Source organism: Polypterus senegalus, chromosome 1 (assembly GCF_016835505.1).
Source record: "Polypterus senegalus isolate Bchr_013 chromosome 1, ASM1683550v1, whole genome shotgun sequence".
In the NCBI taxonomy this organism is placed as follows: Eukaryota; Metazoa; Chordata; class Cladistia; order Polypteriformes; family Polypteridae; genus Polypterus; species Polypterus senegalus.
In genome coordinates, this window is record NC_053154.1 from 297303385 (window position 1) to 297324130 (window position 20746).

Below are 20746 nucleotides of genomic sequence, written 5' to 3' on the forward strand. Positions count from 1 at the left end.
TAATTAGCAAAATGTGAGTTGTTTTTGACTTATCGTCTGCCTCCTTGTACTGTTGGAGATGACGGGGCTCCTAGGGCCTAAAGTGCACAGAAATCTTTAGTACACAGGAAGGTGTGTGAGAATATGGCTTGTTAGGACCCTTCTATTAAGATGACCGTTTTTCAGAATACTTAATTTTCAAGTATGGTAAGAAAATAAATCTATTGTTAGGTTCATACCTATGTAGTTATACCTTTACATACAATAAAAAGGCAGCACTATGCTTGTGCAAACAGGCAGTGAACAGATTTATTTATTTTGAGATGCAAGAAGATTTGTTTTCAGGGGTCATCCAAAAGAGTTGTCAGACAAGCTGAGCCAGTTAACACTAAATTCTAAAAAGCAGCCAGAAACAAAAGAGATAAGAGTCCTAAAGAAATGATCAAAGCTAAAAGAAAAACCAGAAAAGCAGTTGCTCAAGAAGCTGCCATTCTTTATGCTGAGTATTTTACTTTACAAAACAAAAGAGTGGATGTTGTCTGAGCACACAGCTCACTCTTTTAAATATGGCCGTCATGACCACATGACTATGCCCAAACATGACATCACATGGGTATCCTGAAGGTTGCCGGTTTGAATCCCCGTCACTGCCAAAAGAGATCCTACTGAGCAAGGCCCTTAACCTGTAATTGCTCCAGGGGGGCTGTACAATGGCTGACCCTGTGCTCTGACCCCAAGGGGTATGTGAAAACTAACAAATTCCTAATGTAAGAAATTATATAAGGCAAAATGAAGAACAAAAAAAAAAAACATGCATGCAAGTATGCCACAACCCCGGAAGACATATGGTGCCATCAGAGCAAAAACACAAACTGTCATAGGTGGTGATGTCACTGATGCAATTTACAAAAACAGCAAAAATAAACAAAATCAAAACAGCCAGGCAAAGAAAACAGATGTTACTTAGGAGTCGTGTTTGAAGGAGTACTCTGGTACTCAAGCATCTTACAATTTTTAATACGTCTTCAGTCTTCACTTCCAGCATGCCATCCATCATGTCATCTAGAGCTCTTTCTCTGGCCTGGTCACCCTGTAGCAAATGAGAGCAAACTGGTGAGTGTATGAAGGTTAAATATAACGCTATGAATGAATCTAAAACCAGCTCATAGCTAATAGCATTCTTAAGCAAACGTAAGCAAGAAAAAAAACATGGAACCCTAAAATATCCCAGCTTGTTTTTTTTTTTAATTGACACAGAGGTGAATGTTGACTAAGGCTGGATATATTATTAAAAAGCTATTTGCAAAAACATAATACTGTTATTTAGTCAGTCACTTGTATTATGCATTGTTCATAATTTAAGTATCCTATATATTCGTTCACTCATTACACCATTCATTCATGTTTCATTCCTCTGTGGCAAAGAGTCTCGGGCAACAATGGACTCGGCCATGGATAAGAGTGCACTCACTTACAGTTAGGTCCTTTAAGCATTTGGACAGTGAGACAATTTTTATATACACCACCACAATGAAGGCTTTCAGCATCAATTCAAAGAGTTTAACAGAAATATAGTATGAGCCATTTAGGAATGACAGACATTTTTATACACAGACCCCTTATTTTAAGGGGCTCAAAAGTATTTGGACAATTGACTGACAAGCTGTTCCAATGCCAGGTAGGAGCAGTTCCCTTATTATTTCATTAACTATTAAGCAGGTAGAAGGTCTGATTCCAAAGGTGGAATTTGCATTTGGATGCTGTCAAGTATAGGAAGGACAGATTAGACTGCCAGAAAATGTTTATAAAAAAACAGTCCAGTTTTGAAACAGTTTTCTTTGGACAAATGAAATTAAGATCAATATATACCAAAAAGATGGAGAAGATAAGAAATGGCTCATGATCTGTAGCATATCGCATCATCTGTGAAACATTGGGGCATGGGCATGTATGATTGCTAATGGGAGTTGGTCACTGGTGTTTATTGATGACTAGCAGAATACCCGCGCTTCGCAGCGGAGAAGTAGTGTGTTAATTATGAAAAAGAAAAAGAAACATTTTAAAAACAACATAATATCCCTGACCATCTCATCTTCGTTGTCAACCGTTGTAAAGATAACAGGTTTCATTCATCGAAGTTTTCACTACCCAAATCGGTACTCGTGAATCTAAGATGTTTATCAGGCACTCCCGGTATTAAGTTGTGGATTTGCCTGCGAAAATTTAGCGGCAGCGTGTCTATGAACGTAATTTAAACTTAAGCTTTACACATCTTGCTTTCCTATTGATATGTCCTCAAAGTCTTGTTCAGATTCAGAGGGTTGTTCCTTTCTTACACTGCATCAATAAACAGCTCGTCTTCCTCTTTATCTGAGACATCACACACTGCATGCACGGGTTTACCTTTCCCAGTCCTGCAAACTTTAGCGAAGTGGTGCAATTTACCACATTTTTTACACTGTCTTCCTTTAGCTGGACATTGACTTTTTCCACCGTGTGGTTTGTTTCCACAGTAGGTGAACTTATGAATATGCGTGTATGCGTCAGTCGCTTCATATTCTATTGCTGCCGTCTCAATTGTGTAATGCTTTGGAGCTCTTGCTTGTTGTCTGCGTACTGCGTTCACAGTCAGTTCACGTGAGCCGCTCGGAATACATGCATCGAAGAATCTCAGCTTTGCTTGTGCTATCTTGTGCGATCTTGTGATGTCCACGGCTTCATTTAATATTAGCTCAGACCCGGCACTTAAAAGTTTCTCTCGCACTTTTGCTGAGTTTGTGCCAAACACTATTCTATTCCTGACCATCTCATCTTCGTTTGCATAAGCACAGTCCTTCAACCGCGAATATTTAGTGGCAGCGTGTCTATTGGATTGCTGCTGACAGACGGCCTTATATGGGCAGGCACTCAATTACGTGGGAGGCGTGATGATGTGGGACGCAATTCCGCCTCACACGGCGACCGAGCTGCAGGCTATGGCCGTATATATGTACGTAAGTAGGTTCCAGTTATGACTGTTACGCGTATAATTTCGAAATGAAACCTGCTTAACTTCTGTAAGTAAGCTGTAAGGAATGAGCCTGCCAAATTTCAGCATTCTACCTACACGGGAAGTTGGAGAATTAGTGATGAGTGAGTGAGTCAGTCAGTCAGTGAGGGCTCTGTCTTTTATTAGTATAGATATGACTGCTGGCACAAGTAGCACGAGGAATTCTGAAGTGTACAGGGTGTCTATACTAACTGCTCAGATTCTGCTAAATCCCACGAAACTGAAAAGATGACACTTCACAGTTCACATGGACAGTGAGCCAAAACCTACTGCAGAAGCAAGCCAAATGTGTTTCAATGTTCTTCAATGACCAATTCAATCAACTGCCCTCAACCCAGTTGGCCACACATTTCACTTACTGAAGACAAAACTGATGGCAGGAAGTCCAATGAACAAGCAGCACCTGAAGACAGCTGCAGTAAAGGCCTAGAATGGAAACTCAGTACTTGGAGTGGGCCATTGGTTCCAGAATTCAGACAGTCATTTACTGTAAACAAACTATTGAAAATGATTGTTACATTCATGATTATGTCAGTTTGTCCAAATATTTTTGAGCCCCTGAAAATGGAAGGCACATGTATACAAATTTTTTTTAAACAGCTCATATTTTTGGAAAACCCTTTAAATTAAAGCTGAAAGTCTATACTTCAATAATATTCCTGATTGCTTCATTTCAAATCCATTGTGGTGGGACACAGAGCCAAAATTATGAAAATTGTATCGCTGTTCAAATACTTAATGGACCTGACTATATTCAAGATCAATTTAGATTAGATTGAGTTAGATAAACTTAATTAATTCAATGGGGAAATTCAAATGTATACAGTAGCAGGAACATAAAAAAAAACAAGAATATGGAGCCACAGGATGGATAATACAGCCAATCAATCAATCAATCAATAAATACATAAACAGTGAGAAAGGAAATCCCCATAAAGCCCAAGTAGTTATAAACAGTGACCCAGCCAGGAATCAAGTGGTGATCTTTGAAGTTGTGAGGCAGCAGCACTAATACTGCACCACCTTTCCATTTTTGTGAATAAATTAAATTGTTGATAGTAAATTATTTCAATTGTGCAATGGAGTTGCTTTCCATTTTGTTTACCTTATCTAAGAGTCTTCTTTGCTCTTCTAGCTTAGCTTTCTCTTCCTCTTTCAGCTTCTGTTCTGGAGTGAGGAATTTTTCAACCTTAACCTTTATTTAAGGAAAAAAAAAAAATTAAATGTAAAGAAACCATACTGCAGGAAAAGCACGATACACAGATACTAACTCAAATTTCAATACAAGACAATAGAATGAAAACATGTAGTATAATATAATAAATATCATACTAAAATAACTGTAGTGGATTGAGTCTGTACAATCTTACTATAGCTTCTGTATGGAATGAAGATCGGGGTGTTGGGAGGAAGCATTGAATTGCAAAATGGCAGCAGGCAGAAAAGATCCCCTGAGGTGCTTCTTATCATGCGTGGGGAATGAGCCTGTGGTTAAAAGTACCCCATTAAAGCGCCCCCTAGAGGTAATAGGCAGAATTATTCATTAAAGTATCTAATTTTGCCACCATCCTCTTTTCCACAAGTTTGCAAGGCCTGTCCTGTGATGGAGCTGGCCTTTCTGATAAGATTGTTCTGGTGTTTTGCATTCCCTTGGGCGCCACAGTGAAGAGCAACACACTGACTCCAACTTATTTTTTTTCTCAAAATATTTAAACTAATTTGGATTTAGGAGTACTTTACTTTTCATTGACCAAGTAAAAGAGTTTAAGGCATTTGTCTTCCTCATTTATGACAAAGACAATTTTGTTTTTCTTCTAATTTGACCGGAAGCAAAAAATACATTTTAAATTAATTCCTTGGATTCTGTGAACCATTAATTGTTCAAGGGATTTTAGAGCATGACACAGTCCAAAACAAGTGTTTCTAGTATAACAGGTAAATCCTGAGATTTGTCATCTTAGTGTAATAAACAGTCAAAGCAATAATATAAGCGTATCTTATATATAGTGGTGGGTCCCTTAGATGTGATTCTTGTGGCATAAGGATTCACAAATGTAGCACATAACAAAAGGAGAGGCTCAAAAGGACCCAAATCTAAGAGAAACACAAACTGGAAAATAGAATGAGATCTCTGCAGATCAATATAGGTAGATTTAGGACAAGATGGCACTTGACTGCACACCAAGCTCAGAAAGAACTATGAAGGACATGGAAAGAGCCAGCTGGAATACTTGAGGCTGACTTACTAAAGTCTAACACTTAATATGAAGGATCTTAATGCTTTAAATACCATGGAGTGTGTTGTGCCTTATATCACACCACATTCATTGCTGGGAAAAATGACACTTTAGATGCCAAGACCAAATCACTAAACGACATACTGTATCATTACCAAAAAAAAAAGTCAAGAGTGAAAGTCAAAAAGCTATGAGACTCAGACAAAGATAATTCATTTATTTTGTTTTAGCGCTCGAGAGACTCAGCAGGGAGTCTGAGTGTCTGGGCTTTCCGAGTGTCCTGATAAAAACCAAGATCCAAGCATTTAATGACCTCTTGGGCACGGCCATCAGCAGTGTGTCTGTCTGCGGAGAGTGTGAACCTCATTGAGAGGTTTACTTACCTTGGCAGTGACTTTCATGTCTCTGGTGACTCTTCTTATGAAGCCAGTAGACGGATTGGGAGAGCATGGGGGTGTCATGAGGTCACTGGAAAGAGTTGTGTGGTGCTCCCGATATCTATGCAAAAGGACGAAGGTCCAAGTCTTTAGAGTCCTGGTGCTTCCTGTCTTGCTATATGGTTGCGAGACATGGGTGCTATCCAGTGACCTGAGATGAAGACTGGACTCCTTTGGTACTGTGTCTCTTTGGAGTATCCTTGGGTACCACTGGTTTGACTTTGTATCGAATGAGCAGTTGCTCATGGAGTCCCGAATGAGGCACATTACCTGCATTGTGAGGGAGCATCAGTTACAGCACTACAGCCATGCGGTGTGATTACCCAAGTGTGATCTGGCTCGTAAGATCCTCATTGTTGGGCACCCAAGTGGCTGGACAAGAGCAAGGGGTCACGCATGTAACACCTGGCTGTGGCAGATAGAGGGTCATTTCTGGAGGGTGGGACTGGACTGCATGTCTGCCTGGGGGGTTGCCAACTGGGATCCCGAGTTGTTTCATCGTGTAGTGGGTGCGGCAACGCACTGTACCAGTGCATGCTCCCCGACTTGACTTGACTTGACTTGTTTTAGCAAAGAGTCTTTTGAGAGTGTTCTGCAGTTTTGGATACTTGGGACATGTGAGCCAAGCTACTCAAAGCATTGCATTAGTGACATCAGATGTGGGACTTCTGAGAAACGTGTCCCCAGTAACAGAGCACATTCTGTGCTAGCAACAAAATCCTAAAATGGCAATATGTTGCAGAACCGAAATGGTAATGAATTAAGCAAAATAAATAAATAAAACATTAATGAAATCCAACTTGCTGTAAATGGATAATGAGAAAATGTTGCTTTTAAAAATTTGCTAAAATTATCTTGACATGTAACAAAATGCAGATGCCTGAAAAGTTTATAGAGAATCCTATTTGTTGAATGGAAGACGAAATCTACAGGATTGTAGGGTCAAAGGGTCACTTTTGGGCATGTTTCACTCCCTTTCTTCATCCTTGTTGGTATTTTTATTGCTAATTTCATTACTTTAGATTATGGAGGGCTGTTGTTACTAGTGATATTCTGGGTATACATAGACTCATACATAAACATAAAAACTGAAGGACATGTATGAATGGATACAACACACAAATACAGTGTATTATGCATATTTTGATTAATTTTTAAAATACTCCACAGTACATTCATTCCAGTGTCAGATCTCATGGGACCTGCACGTGACAGGAACAAATAAACTACACATAAACTGTCAGTTCAACAGGCTGATTAACACACACAGTCACAAAAGACCAATTGGGAATTGCCAGTTAATCTAAACTGCACCTCTCTAGGGCTGTGGTATCAAAAACCCAGACAGGCATGGGGTGAAAGATCAAAATCCCACATAGGTAATGTCCCTGGACTCTGAATTTGTGAGGAAGCAGTAGCGACCAAGTGCTTTACTAATCTTTACTAAAAGAAAAATACATTGATAAGAGCCCAAAAAATTACTGACTGTTACCTCTGAATCTTCTACGATGAATACCCTTTCTGGTTTTTCATATTCACTAAGTTGCGGTTCCCATAAAGTGTCCTGTATATCTAGATCGGCCATAATCTCCAGTATTCGCTGGTTTTTGTCCAATACTCGGTTTATTTCCTGTTCCTTTTGTTTATAAACCGCATCAAATTCCTTGTTGAATGATTCTTTGATACGATAAATGACATCCTAAGGAACATAAAGTTTATTTAAACAATTCCTAGATATTAAACCAGCATAAAACATTGTAAAGGAATGTTTCATTTTATATCCCAATCTCTTAAGCTGAACAAAATGTCTTTTAGCATATAAGACAAATGGCATCTCAAAAATAAAAAGTTATATGAAATATCAATGGAGGAAAAATATTGTTAAACAAATAGAAGAGAAATGGAAAAATTACAGGTTCTGAAGAAATGAACACAGGGATTGGATTTAGAGAGAAAGAAGCCAAAAATATACTTATTAAATAAGTATAAAAATAATACTCATCATCATCTTAGCCAAGAAACAGCCAATACTAACAAGTGTGTTAAACCACTTTAAGCATGAGCATTTACATCTCTCATACTCTGCAGAATGCAGACATTATATCCAACTCCTTACCTTCAACAGAATAACCTGATTGATTTTCTGCTCTTTTGTGTTGAGGACAAACTGGCTGTACAAATCCGGGTCTGAGATGCCATATTCGTTGCTCAGGCTGCCTGTTAGAGATGAACTCTCAGTCTCCTTTCCCTCATCTTCATTCTCGTCATCATCTTTATCTAATGTTATCTTTGGTTTTCTCTCAGTGTTGGCCTTGCGGACCTAAAAGAGTTTCAAGAGCACCAAATGTCTAAAAGAAAATAATAATGCTCAATTCTGTTTCCCATTTTATATCAATTTTCTTTAGCATGTTATGTCAGAATATGTGTTTTTGTGTTATATCTTTACTATATTCAAGTTGCACATAATGTAATGTGGATGCATTGTGGAACTGTGTCATTTTTTTATGCACTATTGTGATTCTGTATACAGTGGAACCTCAGGTCACGACCATAATTCGTTCCAAAACTCTGGTCGCAACCCGATTTGGTCGTGATACGAAATAATTTCCCCCATAGGATTGTATGGAAATACAATTAATCCGTTCTGGACCGTACGAGCTGTATGTAAATATATATTTTTTTTAAAGATTTTTATGCACAAAATATAGAACTAAATGTAAAAACATTGAATAACACTGAGAAAACCTTGAACAGAGAAAACTAACCTTGCAGTCTCTTTGAAAACAAGCCCGGTGCATTCTTTAACTGCCTTCTCGCACTCGCTCTCTCTCTCTCTCTTGCTGCACAGGGAATGCACAGGGAGAGACTGAACACATGAAATCATCGGCGCGTACGAACCAGAAGGGAAACTGGCTTGTTCGTCACCCGAGTGTGTGGTCGTGAACAGATACAAAAGTTTGGAGAACTTTTTGGTTGTAACCCGATTTATACGTGGTTCGAGACGTTCTTGACCCAAGGTTCCACTGTATTTGACATTATCTACTTCATGTCATATCTATATTATTGCATCTTAAAGTACTTCCGCAGTACATAAACCATTATTAACCATATATATATATATATATATATATATATATATATAAATATGTATATATATATATACTGAGTATCAGAGGTAGGTAGTAACGACTTACATTTACTCCGTTACATTTACTTGGTAACTTTTTAAAAAAATTGTACTTCTAAGAGTAGTTTTACTGCACCATACATTTTACTTTTACTTGAGTACATTTGTGAAGAAGAAACGCTACCCTTACTCTGCTACATTGGGCAACACTCGAATCGTTACTTTTTTTCCATTAGATAAAGTCTGACAGACAATTTTCAATCTGCTCTGTATAGCGTATGCTGTCAAGTTGCGCACACGCCTTCACTTGCGTCTCCAGCTCTGATGCGAGGTTTTGGATGTTCCCCAAATCAAGGCGCTGATGCTTTGAGGAGAGATGTTGCATGTTTCGTTTGAAAGCATTAACTGAGCTAATCATATTGACCATGGTTTTCTCTTTTCCTTGCAGCTGTAAATTAAGCTCATTCAACATGTTGGTCAGATCAGAAAAAAATGCCAAGTCTAGCGGCCATTGATCTTTATTAAGTTGCTTGTATTCTGCATGTTTAATGACAAGGAGAAACTCCTTTTTCTCCGGCCAGGGTTCTTAAAATCTCAGCAGGAATTTCTCCCTAGCCATCTGCCTCAACAAAGGCATCATCATCTCTTCGTCTTGGAAGGACTTCTTATGCTTAATGATCGAGTGACTCACCTGGAACTTCGGTGTGTCTGCCTTTGCTTTTGAATTCAGCCAAGTGAAAAATGACGGCTGTCGGATTAACTGTGATTTTAGTTCCCTCTCCTTTCTCTTTCTCAGATCGCTTTTATGAACAGTTCGAAAGTGCCTTTCCACATTTTCCTTCTTTGGAATTGCAATGATAGATTGACAGATCAGACAAACGCATGTCGATTGTGACATTGTGAGAGAAAAAAATCCTCTTCCAATTCCACATCCAGCCCATAAACAACTATTTTTTTTTAATCCCTTCTTTAGTCGATATAAATTGGAAGGCTAACTAGATTACTTAGATAGCCGGATTTTTGCAGTAGCTCGCGTGTTTGATCGTGCCTGCGGGATGACCAGTGTGTTAGAAGAAAAGAGATCAGAGACTGGCCGCCCTGTATGTCAATCAAGTGGCAAATGCCATAGGGAGGATATATGAAATTTTTTGAATGCAACGCAATCTACTTGCACTACCTTTCTGATCTACCAGTCGATCGTGATTGACGTATTGGGCATCCCTGCTGTAAGGCCTAAGCTATCCTGGCAGCACTGGATGTAAGGTAGAAACCAATTCTGAGCTGGTCACCAGTAAATTACATGGTCCACTCATACACACACCCACATGGAGCCATTTTAGAGTTGCAAGTTAACATAATCTGCACCTCTTTGGAGGCGTGAGAAGAAAAATGAAATATCCATAGGAGAAGTAACACAGAAATAGAGAAAACCTGTAAATTGAAAACTTCCAAAGACCAGGCACAGAATTTGAATTCAGGATGCCAGGTCTGTTACACATCACCAATGCTCCACTACATCAGAACAATCCAGTGCTCATACTTAAGGAAACAAATATTGTTCGTTAATGACTCTGCATGGCTCTGCTCCTCAATACCTCAAACTTCTCGTCTTTCCATGTGTCTCTACAAGAGGTCTATGTTTTGCTTTACCCAGTCTGCTGACTGCCCACCTCTCACCAGATGTCTGGATGGCATCCCTCATGTTTTTCTCCCAAGCTATTGAATGATCTTGTCATTACCACCCAAACTTTCATCAAACCTTGGGATACCTTAGGATCTACCTTATCCTCTGCTGTTCTCCCTGATATCTGAATCTTTGGTTGTGTTGTTCTAGCTTTTCATCAAACTATAGTATAACTGTACTACTACACTTCTTCTGCTCTGCTGTAAAGTTGGTTCTCATTTTCTTGTCAAGTTTATACTTTCTAATCACCCCAATTCTAAATACCATAATTACATTTTTAAGACTCCTTGGATGAAAATGTCTGTTAAATAAACAAAAAATAAGACTAATAATTACAGTCATATAACAAGATAATAAAAAATTACTTGTAAGTCGGCAATTTCATTCGCTCTCTGGTCACGTGCTTTTTCAAGCTCCTTAAGTGATGCCGCTGAACGCTGTTTCATTGGAAAGTTTTTCACAACATTATCAACGTGGAACGCCTAAAAAGAATTTCACAAACCAAAATCATCATCATCATCATAAGTGTTTTGTCCAACTGTAAGCTCAACACAGTCATTTTCTCCAGTTCTTTCCAGGAGTAGCTCTCTGTCAAATCCTATGGTTTAATAACACTGGCCTTTTCTGTTCTTTTGAATGTTACATTTCATAATATATTATAAGAAAGGGCAGAACATTAATAGACTGCTGTTTTAGCTACAGGAGAATACCAAATTCCAAACAACTCTGGAAAAAACACAAACTGTAATGCACATTGACTAAATTACATTTGGCATTTAATGAAATCATCTCATGTTTTACTTGTGGAAGGAAACTGAAGCATCCAAATGAAAACCATCTGGACAAAATGGAGAACCTGCAGACTCTGCACAGACAGTGATCAAGGCAGGAATTGTGAGGCATCGGTGCTTACCACTACTACTGTTCCAGTTTAAACTGGTGAGAGATGTTTTCAAACTATTAATTTCTATTGGTTTTACCTTAATGCCTCGTCCTTTGACTTTCATAGAGTCCCAGTATTCCTGTTTGATGGCATCACGCAGGTAGTTCATAGCTAGATTATCCATCTCAATTTCATTGCGTATCTTCAGTACAAATAGAAAGTTTTGATAATATTATAATAATAATAATAATAACACATTGTATTTATATAGTGCTCATTATAATATTCAGGTTGAAGTAATAATTAACTTTTATTCTTTGCAAGTAATCTAAATCTTTAAACAGAGAACACCACATACCACTCCAACTTGGCCCATATGCTATTTTCACATTGTTCATAATATCTCCCCCACTATCCACTTCATGCAGTACATTCTGTGTCTCCCTACATATCCTGACAGTCAAACCACAGCAATGAATTCTTTGAGGGTTTCATAGTCTACCAGCATTTTGATTTAAAATGTGTCAAGAGTGTTATGTTGCATAGTTTATCCTAAATACCTCAAAATGGATTCTACTTTTAAAGAACAATATTAAATTGGATGACAGTACATGGACAACAGGCACTTGTGTCACAATGATAATACAGTATACAATCATAGCAATTAATTATCATTAATAATAAGAGGAATCAAGTAGATGATTCAAATGTGAAATCTAACTCAATGTTTATTGAAATTTAAAGGCATTAGTTCAGCAATATGAAATAATTAACATAAAAATAATAAAAGAGAAAATTGTGATGGCAAATTTTGCCCTTTACCCTCGACACTTCGCTTTCCCCTTCTGCTTGAAGCCTTTCTTGCTCTTCCACATCCAGGTTAAATTCTTGTTGATCCAGTCTCTCTAATTCAGGCAGATTCTCATTCTCATGCATCATCTGCTGGATCTGCAATGGCATCACACAAGCAGCTCTTTTAGAGAAGTTCAGTTTAGTCTTTTTGACATTCTAAGTAAGATGGTTGTTATATCACACATTTATTAAACTGTCCACTTGATTTAAACAATGGTTTTCACCCACTCCATGGTGTCATCAGCATACTTGATAACGAACAGTGGTCATTGTTCTGTCTCAGGTCACTTGTGTACAGTGTAAATGGTAGTGAATACAGGCCACACACTTGACGAGACCCTGTATTTGACAGAATGACTTTTCAAAATGTCGTGTGCTTTGATTATCTGTGAATGATTTAAAAGAAAGTCCCTCATCTATAACGTAATAAATCTAGTTAACACTCACACTGTTCAATTTCTCAATCAGTACGTGAGGCTGGATGATGTGATAGAGGAGATTCCTCTAAAATAATTCATGATACTTACTGTTTTACGAAGCTGCTTAATACCTTTTCTAAGATTTTTCTTTGCATCCTTAAATTGTAAGCTTTCCTTCTTCATGACCTGAAATATGCAGGATGAAAACATAACCATAACACACTTATCCATATTCATGGAAATGAGAAAGAAAGCATGGGTCCTGACTGCAGACAGGGACAAATCCACATTTGAAAAATAACCTCATATAAGAAAATATGACACCTACCTCGTCTTCTTTCTGACTAAGCCATGTGGCATCTTCTGTTCTGCCCAGAGTTGGGCTAGTGTAACTATCATCTTTTTCAAACAGTTCCACACTCACTTTATCTTCTTCTTGCTGTATGTAAAACAGAAAATCCACTAAATTGCATTAAGCATACAGTATATCTTTTGAAAACTAACTTTTTAATTCACTAAGGCAACAAAAAGTGTGTTGGTAGATTATAAAAATATTTTGCTCCTTAAAGAAGTGAAAAGTATCTACATTATTCTAAAATCTTTTTTATGTACCCTTTACTATTCCAGATTAATGAATAAAAACAGAAATACTTCCATAAGTACTGCTTGAAAAATGGCAATTCTGAACAAATGTGCAAAATCCTTACCAACATTACCAGTACAGATTTTATTACATATTTAATGATAACTGGATGCTAGATTTCACAATTATCTCACAAACTAAATATCACAGTATGAAAATCTGCATCTTTGTTTGTGCACACTGCCTTTGGAATTTTAGCTTGATAACAGAATTGAAAGTCATAACGTTCATTTTCAAAATGAAACCTACTACCTGTCTCTTACACTCAGTGCCAGCTACTGAAAAAGTCAAGCCACTGTTCTGGTAGCACCCATTCTTAACAGACTGTTACGGACTGGCACAGCTCCAAATACCCTAAAATTGTCAGTTAGTGGCTGAAAAATCATAACTAGACCCAAATAAGCTTAAGAGGGGATATTTCACATTTAATCTTCTTTATTTATTTAATATCGTCATATGGAAAGTCTACAATAGTTCTAAATTTTCATTTAAGAGTAGACCTCAACACCATTGACCACTCAATTCTGTTAAACAAGTGTGAAAATGAAGTTGAATTATCAAACCGGGATCTACAGAAATGTGCTGACAACACTCCAGTATTGCATTGAAAAGATTAATATGGCTCCATGCAGTGCTCAGTGCTGAAACCTTTACTGTTTCCACTTTATTTGCTTTGACTGAGACAATTATTATAAAACATCATTTTAATTTTCACTTGTACTCTGATTATATTTAGCTTTCCTTCAGACCTAATAACATTTCTCCTATAGTATCCTCTATCCATCCATCCATCTAAAGATTTGCCCTTCCAGTGACTTATGTTTTTCCTACACTTGTGGTGTCCCCAATAGGTGAGTGGACAGATAATAAAAAAATGGCTTACTGTCCATAAGTAACCTATTGCACTTGCATCTGCAGTTTTTGATGGGAAACCAGCTGTACAGTCAACCATCAGACTTAACTGAAGACAGTTCCAGACATACCATGGAGAGACAAACTTACTGTTCTGGAGGAAGCAAAGCTGGCCCAGATGTCACTGTACAGGCCACCATTGGCTCACTGGGTGGGGGATCTGCAGTGGAGGTTGTTGCATGGTATTTTAGCGGTGAATTCCTTTTTAGCAATAATTAGTCCTGGGGTTGCTGATAATTGTCCCATTTGTGGTGCAAGGGAGACTGTGTTTCATTGCTTTATAGTTTGTATGAGGCTTCATTCTCTTTTTGCTCTGATCAAAAATCTAATTATAAGATTAGGCATTGAATATAACGAGGTGGGCTTCTTGTTTGAGTGGAAGGTAACAAAAACAACAGGGAACAACAATGTGAACCTTGTGAACTTCATTATAGGTCAAGCTAACCTGACAATATGGAAAACCCACAAAAATAAGTTTAGTGGGTCTGGGCTTCAGGATACAGTTAGGTTCTGCAAAAGCAGAATCTTAGTGGATTAGAATTTTTACAAATGTACAAAGAATGTAGCAAAGTTTAGGTATGTTTGGTGTGCAAATAGTGTATTATGTGAATGTGAAGGCGATGAGTTACACCTGATGTTTTATATATATATTTTCTGACTTGTACTTAATTAGAGTGTTTTTAGGACATGATTTTCTTGGAAATGTTTCTTCATTTGGTACAATGAAAAAGATTATTTTTATTTTTTCTGTAGTATAGATTTTTTCCCTGTTGGGTGATATTAAACACTTTTTTTACATTTACATCAATAAAGGTTGTTTTCAAAAATAAAAATATCTGTCTATCGTTTCTAAATATGAACATTCTTTCATTAAATATGAACATTCATTCAAATGAATTCTATCTATCTATCTATCTATCTATCTATCTATCTATCTATCTATCTATCTATCTGTCTTGTGCTTTCTATGCATATTTTTACATTGTAAGCCTTTTTTGCACCTCAAGTGTGTATTTATCAATTGTGTGTGTTTGTCAGGTAACTATACTTTAGGAGTCATCAATACATATTGCATGATTGCATACCTGGTCGAAAAAAATGTGATTCTGATCTGAACTTACCACACACAAACCAGTTGTTTGAATATCTTTCTAAATCCCTTCACAGACTCATAAATGTCTACAACCTACTTTCTGAAGGCCTCAGGAAACTCTTTTAATCTTGGCATATTGATAACACACACTTCAACAACAAAGAGCAAACCAAACTAAATGTCTGAGGTTTAAATAAGATAGTTTCCTCTCTAGTGATGTTTTCATCTTTTGTACCTGTAGGTATTTGAGGTAGTGATAACCGTAGTGTTGTGATTCCATTTTCCATACACAAACTCTGCATTTATACTTATTTAAATTATATAATTGACTACAAAATGCAAATGCAGTATGATGTTTGTTATATGACCTTTTTCTATGGATACTGTTCAAATGAAGAAAATCTTTTTCTGAGGTCGGCAGAACAGGCTTGTACAGGAAAATAAGTGGGTTGATTTTATTTATTGGTTTTATTATTTCACTAGCAAAAGTACTGCCTTAAAATATTTATTAAATTAAACCTTTTTAAACTGAGGGAAAATAAACCAATAATTATTTGTTAAGGATCTCTTTGTATACCACATTGTGAGTTCGGCCCTCCGGTTGTAATATGACCAAGCTGTGCGCTGAGCTTACTCTTGAGCATGCAACGTACAGTTGGCCATGTGAACAGTAATCTTGTCTCAAATCTCACAGCATGGATTGCTGCTGTCATAATCGGTTTGAGTTTTATGGTTTGTTTCAATTACGACAGTATTTGTAGGACTTGTGTTGAAGTGACATTCGGCATCTGTCAAGCATTGTAAGTATACAACCGTTTTCATCGATAACTTTACATCCAGCTTTTGAGAGTTTAAACATTCATAAACATCAAAGTGTCCACTACTGAAATTGTCACCTGTCAATCTAAGATGTTTAAGAGGCATTGGCGGTTGTCGGAAGGTGTAAAATATTTGGCCATTTCGGTACACTTGAAAGCGACAACCGAACAATTCAGTGGCAGCCATCAACTCACATGCAGAACCATAGGTGAAGGGCTTAAGCATTTTACTCTTCTAGTGCTCCTGTGTAGTATAATTATCTCCTGTACCGTCATCAGTTCAAACCTTGAACCTGTCCCAGTCATTTAATACATAAGACACAATGTTCCTCCGGATATCAAGAGTGAGCCTGATATGGCCGTGCAATATGTAACAAAGAGAATGTAAAACGTAGGTGCCATCTCTGGGCATGGAAACCACTCGGTAAGTGACAGTTCTTGAATCGATGGTGATCACCTCGATAGACATGTTAATGGGGGTACGGTTGGAATGATAAAGGAAATGGGTACCTGAACAATGTAAAGTAAATCTAAAATACCTACATAATAACTATAATTGTATTAAATGAACAATAAAACAGTGGAGAAGCCGTGGATTAAATAAAAAGGCTGTAGTTATCAGCAGGGAGACGTGAATCCCGTGGCGAAGCAAGGAAGGGAATGTAGAGACCGGAGCGACACAGATGGCCTTATATAGGCAGGCAGCCAACAATGTGGGAGGCATTGGGATGGGGGACCCAACGCCGCCTCACACCGTGACCGAGCTGCAGGCTATGGACGTATATATGTACGTAAGTAGGATTCAGTTGATGGGCCCATAAGTAACAAAGACCGTTGAAAAGTTCAATATGGCGGCCGACAGTGTCATCGTAACACCGAAATAAGTACGTACATTGGTTTCGGTTAGCGCAGGGAAGCCGCCTACCAAATTTCGTGAAGATGGGGCCATAAATAAGACAGTTCAACATGGCAGACGTTGTCGACCATTATGACCCTCACGCGTAGAATTTCGAAATGAAAAATGAAAAAGGTTACAGAAAAATTTCTGCTGCTTTGAAGGTCCCAATGAGCACAGTGGCCTTCATCATCCGTAAGTGGAAGAAGTTCGAAACCACCAGGACTCTTCCTAGAGCTGGCCGGCCATCTAAACTGAGCGATCGGTGGAGAAGGGCCTTAGTCAGGGAGGTGACCAAGAACCCGATGGTCACTCTGTCAGAGCTCCAGAGGTCCTCTGTGGAGAGAGGAGAACCTTCCAGAAGGACAACCATCTCTGCAGCAATCCACCAATCAGGCCTATATGGTAGAGTGGCCAGACGGAAGCCACTCCTTAGTAAAAGGCACATGGCAGCCCGCCTGGAGTTTGCCAAAAGGCACCTGAAGGACTCTCAGACCATGAGAAACAAAATTCTCTGGTCTGATGAGACAAAGATTGAACTCTTTGGTGTGAATGCCAGGCGTCACATTTGAAGGAAACCAGGCACCGCTCATCACCAGGCCAATACCATCCCTTCAGTGAAGCATGGTGGTGGCAGCATCATGCTGTGTTGATGTTTTTCAGCGGCAGGAACTGGGAGACTAGTCAGGATAAAGAGAAAGATGACTGCAGCAATGTACAGAGACATCCTGGATGAAAACCTGCTCCAGAGCGCTCTTGACCTCAGACTGGGGCGACGGTTCATCTTTCAGCAGGACAACAACCCTAAGCTCACAGCCAAGATATCAAAGGAGTGGCTTCAGGACAACTCTGTTGAATGTCCTTGAGTGGACCAGACTTGAATCCGATTGAACATCACTGAGGAGATCTTAAAATGGCTGTGCACCGACGCTTCCCATCCAGCCTGATGGAGCTTGAGAGGTGCTGCAAAGAGGAATGGGCGAAACTGGCCAAGGATAAGTGTGCCAAACTTGTGGCATCATATTTAAAAAGACTTGAGGCTGTAATTGCTGCCAAAGGTGCATCGACAAAGGCTGTGAATACTTACGTATGTACATGTGATTTCTCAGTTTTTTTTATCTTTAATAAATTTGCAAAAACCTCAAGTAAACTTTTTTCACGTTGTCATTATGGGGTGTTGTGTGTAGAATTCTGAGTAAAAAAATGAATTTAATCCATTTTGGAATAAGGCTGTAACATAACAAAATGTGGAGAAAGTGATGCGCTGTGAATAATTTCCGGATGCACTGTATTCTCTCTCCTGAACCTGTGTCTGGCCTTAACGTTATCTAGTGCCATGTTGGCAACTTGTTTAGACCTGGGCCCAGTAGTCTACTGGGAAATCATTCCTACTTTATTAAACTATGTTTTACTTTTATGCCATTCACTTTTGTAAAAAAATAACATAGGCCAAAATGTAATAAAAACACAATAATTGTAAAGCAAGAGTCATAAAATGAAGAGGCACCTTTTTCAAAACTCTATACATAACATAAAAAAATCACTGAATAATGTCAGCTTTTTACTATAATTGAAAGTTTCTGCTAAAAAAATGACAGCAAAGGTATGGAATAATGTGAAACCCCTTAAAAAGAAAGACGCAGGAAGACAACACAAAGAAATTAATGAAGAAGGCCCTGTGTTAAATTATTTTCTTTTTCATGGGGCTGTGGTCAGTGATTGTTAGGTAATATGAATTATTTGGAAGATGGAGATGTGATAACTACTCTATACAAAAATGTTGCAACAGAACATCATAATATCATTTAGCCTCTGAGCGTAAATGTGGGATATTTTTCAGAACAGAATGAACTTGTGGCTTTTTTCCAAACAGAAGATATGTGAGCTGCTGCTAATGGATTCCACGAGATTTTTTTATAATGTTGTATTAGTCGCACCACAAATAGTAAATCACAGACTGGGTGCCAACTGCCAAGTAACTCTCCATCAGATTACATTAAACCATATTGGTTGTGCAATCACTAAAACTGAATGAGTAAAGCATGGAAAATTTTCACCTGATCTGAATCTTAATTTCTGCTGCGTCAGAATTTGGTATAAAAAGCATAAAGCAATAGATCTGTCCTGTCTTGTGTTAACAGTATAGCCTGGTGGTAGTAGTGTAACATGTTAAGGCCTCTATATACCATTGTACACGCCATTGGTATGCCACAGAGTACCCAAGCACATACAGTATGGCCATATGTGGCCTTTTGTCAAAGTAATATGTGCCATGTCACAAAGCGCATCTCAATCCAACAGAATTCAGTGCCTACAGATTGCAGGTGAAATCATCATTGTACCTTTGTACAGCACCGACATGGTCAGGCAGCACATTATTAGCTGTTAGCAAAAAGGATGAGCTGCGTTATTTTGAGAATGTTAAACTGTGCTGAAAAGTCGACAGGGAGTTGTGTAATTTGTCATGCCATTCGATTTCTAGTCAAGTGATCTGACATTCTCAGGCAAAGAGATCGCCAACTATTCTCATCAAGTTAGACATCCCCTCTGAATGACATCGTGTAGTGTCCCACCAGCTTTAGCGGTATGCGATTGGTGGTAAACTGGAAATGCAAAGCTTATTAATGACAAAGCAACGAGAAGTTCTCCCCTCACTGCCAATAAATTAAGCAAACCGCATCTGGTAAGGGAAATTTCCAGCAAAAGGTCAGGTTTTTCAACCTTTTCTGCCATTCTGCAGAAGACAGACAAACTGGATTTTTTCTTTTTAACATGATACAACTCAAACAGTTAGCTGTTTTAGTTGAAACACCAACTGTTATTTAACATACAGCATAAAGACTTTCGGGACCTCAACAAAAATACAAAGACATGGAGAAGAACTGCTGCTGAAGTTAATATCAGGCAAGCAGTCTTTATTTGTACAATAGCCAATATAGTCAATGCCGAGGGATACCAGCTTGCCCAATCTAACACACTTCTTACAGCTAACAACACAGCCTGCCAATTAGACATCTTTTTTCTGTTACAAGTGAATAAGCACAGTGAGCGGTTCATACATTACTCTACTTTTCCCTTTTCAAAATCTTGCTAAATCACCTTTTTGGTGTTTACATTATGTATGCCATCTTGTTCTATAGCTTATCCTGCTGTGGTCATGCCCATTCTGCTTTAACACATGGTGTAGCATTTTTTTAACCGTCAAAACATGAACGTGCCCTACAAATGCCAGTTGTTTACCCCATTATACACTACTCTCAGGCTGAATTCATTATTCTATGGACTCAAACGTTACTAAAGGTGGTGAACTAAGGATATTCACTCAGGACCAGTTCTAGGGGCTTCCATAGTTGTTGCAAATTAACTGCTGAAGGATCTCTACTCCAAAGAAACTTCATTTGGGTATGAAGTTGAATCACTGTATTGCTCTGAACTTACCGTATATTAACATATTTATATTTCATGTCTTATGGCATTGAAAATTATAATATAGCTAGCTGTGTAAACCTGTGCTCCTAGAAACCATGGACTCTGGCACTTCAATCAGTCATTCACATCAGTTGTGTATTAGCGACTCCTCATCGGGTTCGTTTTGCCAACGTGCTCTCTTTCTTGTATATCAGTGGCTAAGCGAGTTTTTTCTCTCCTCAGAGGTTTCGTTTTGCCAATGTGCTCTCTTCCTTGTATGTCAGTGGCTAACCGAGTTTTTTCTCTCCTC

General features: G+C 38.3%; 1 protein-coding gene across 1 annotated transcript in view; it reads right to left on the minus strand.

Annotated features, from left to right (window-relative positions):
• The window catches only part of cfap43 (cilia and flagella associated protein 43), a 76866-nt gene that overhangs the window by 34990 nt on the left and 21130 nt on the right, over nt 1-20746 (minus strand). Inside the window, exons 18-26 of the mRNA XM_039734477.1 lie at nt 12996-13106; nt 12776-12853; nt 12219-12344; nt 11494-11598; nt 10879-10995; nt 7819-8022; nt 7195-7401; nt 4134-4223; nt 989-1069 (exon numbers count right to left, since the gene is read on the minus strand). Of these exons, the coding sequence (XP_039590411.1) occupies nt 989-1069; nt 4134-4223; nt 7195-7401; nt 7819-8022; nt 10879-10995; nt 11494-11598; nt 12219-12344; nt 12776-12853; nt 12996-13106 (1119 nt within the window). The remainder of the gene's footprint in view (nt 1-988; nt 1070-4133; nt 4224-7194; nt 7402-7818; nt 8023-10878; nt 10996-11493; nt 11599-12218; nt 12345-12775; nt 12854-12995; nt 13107-20746) is intronic.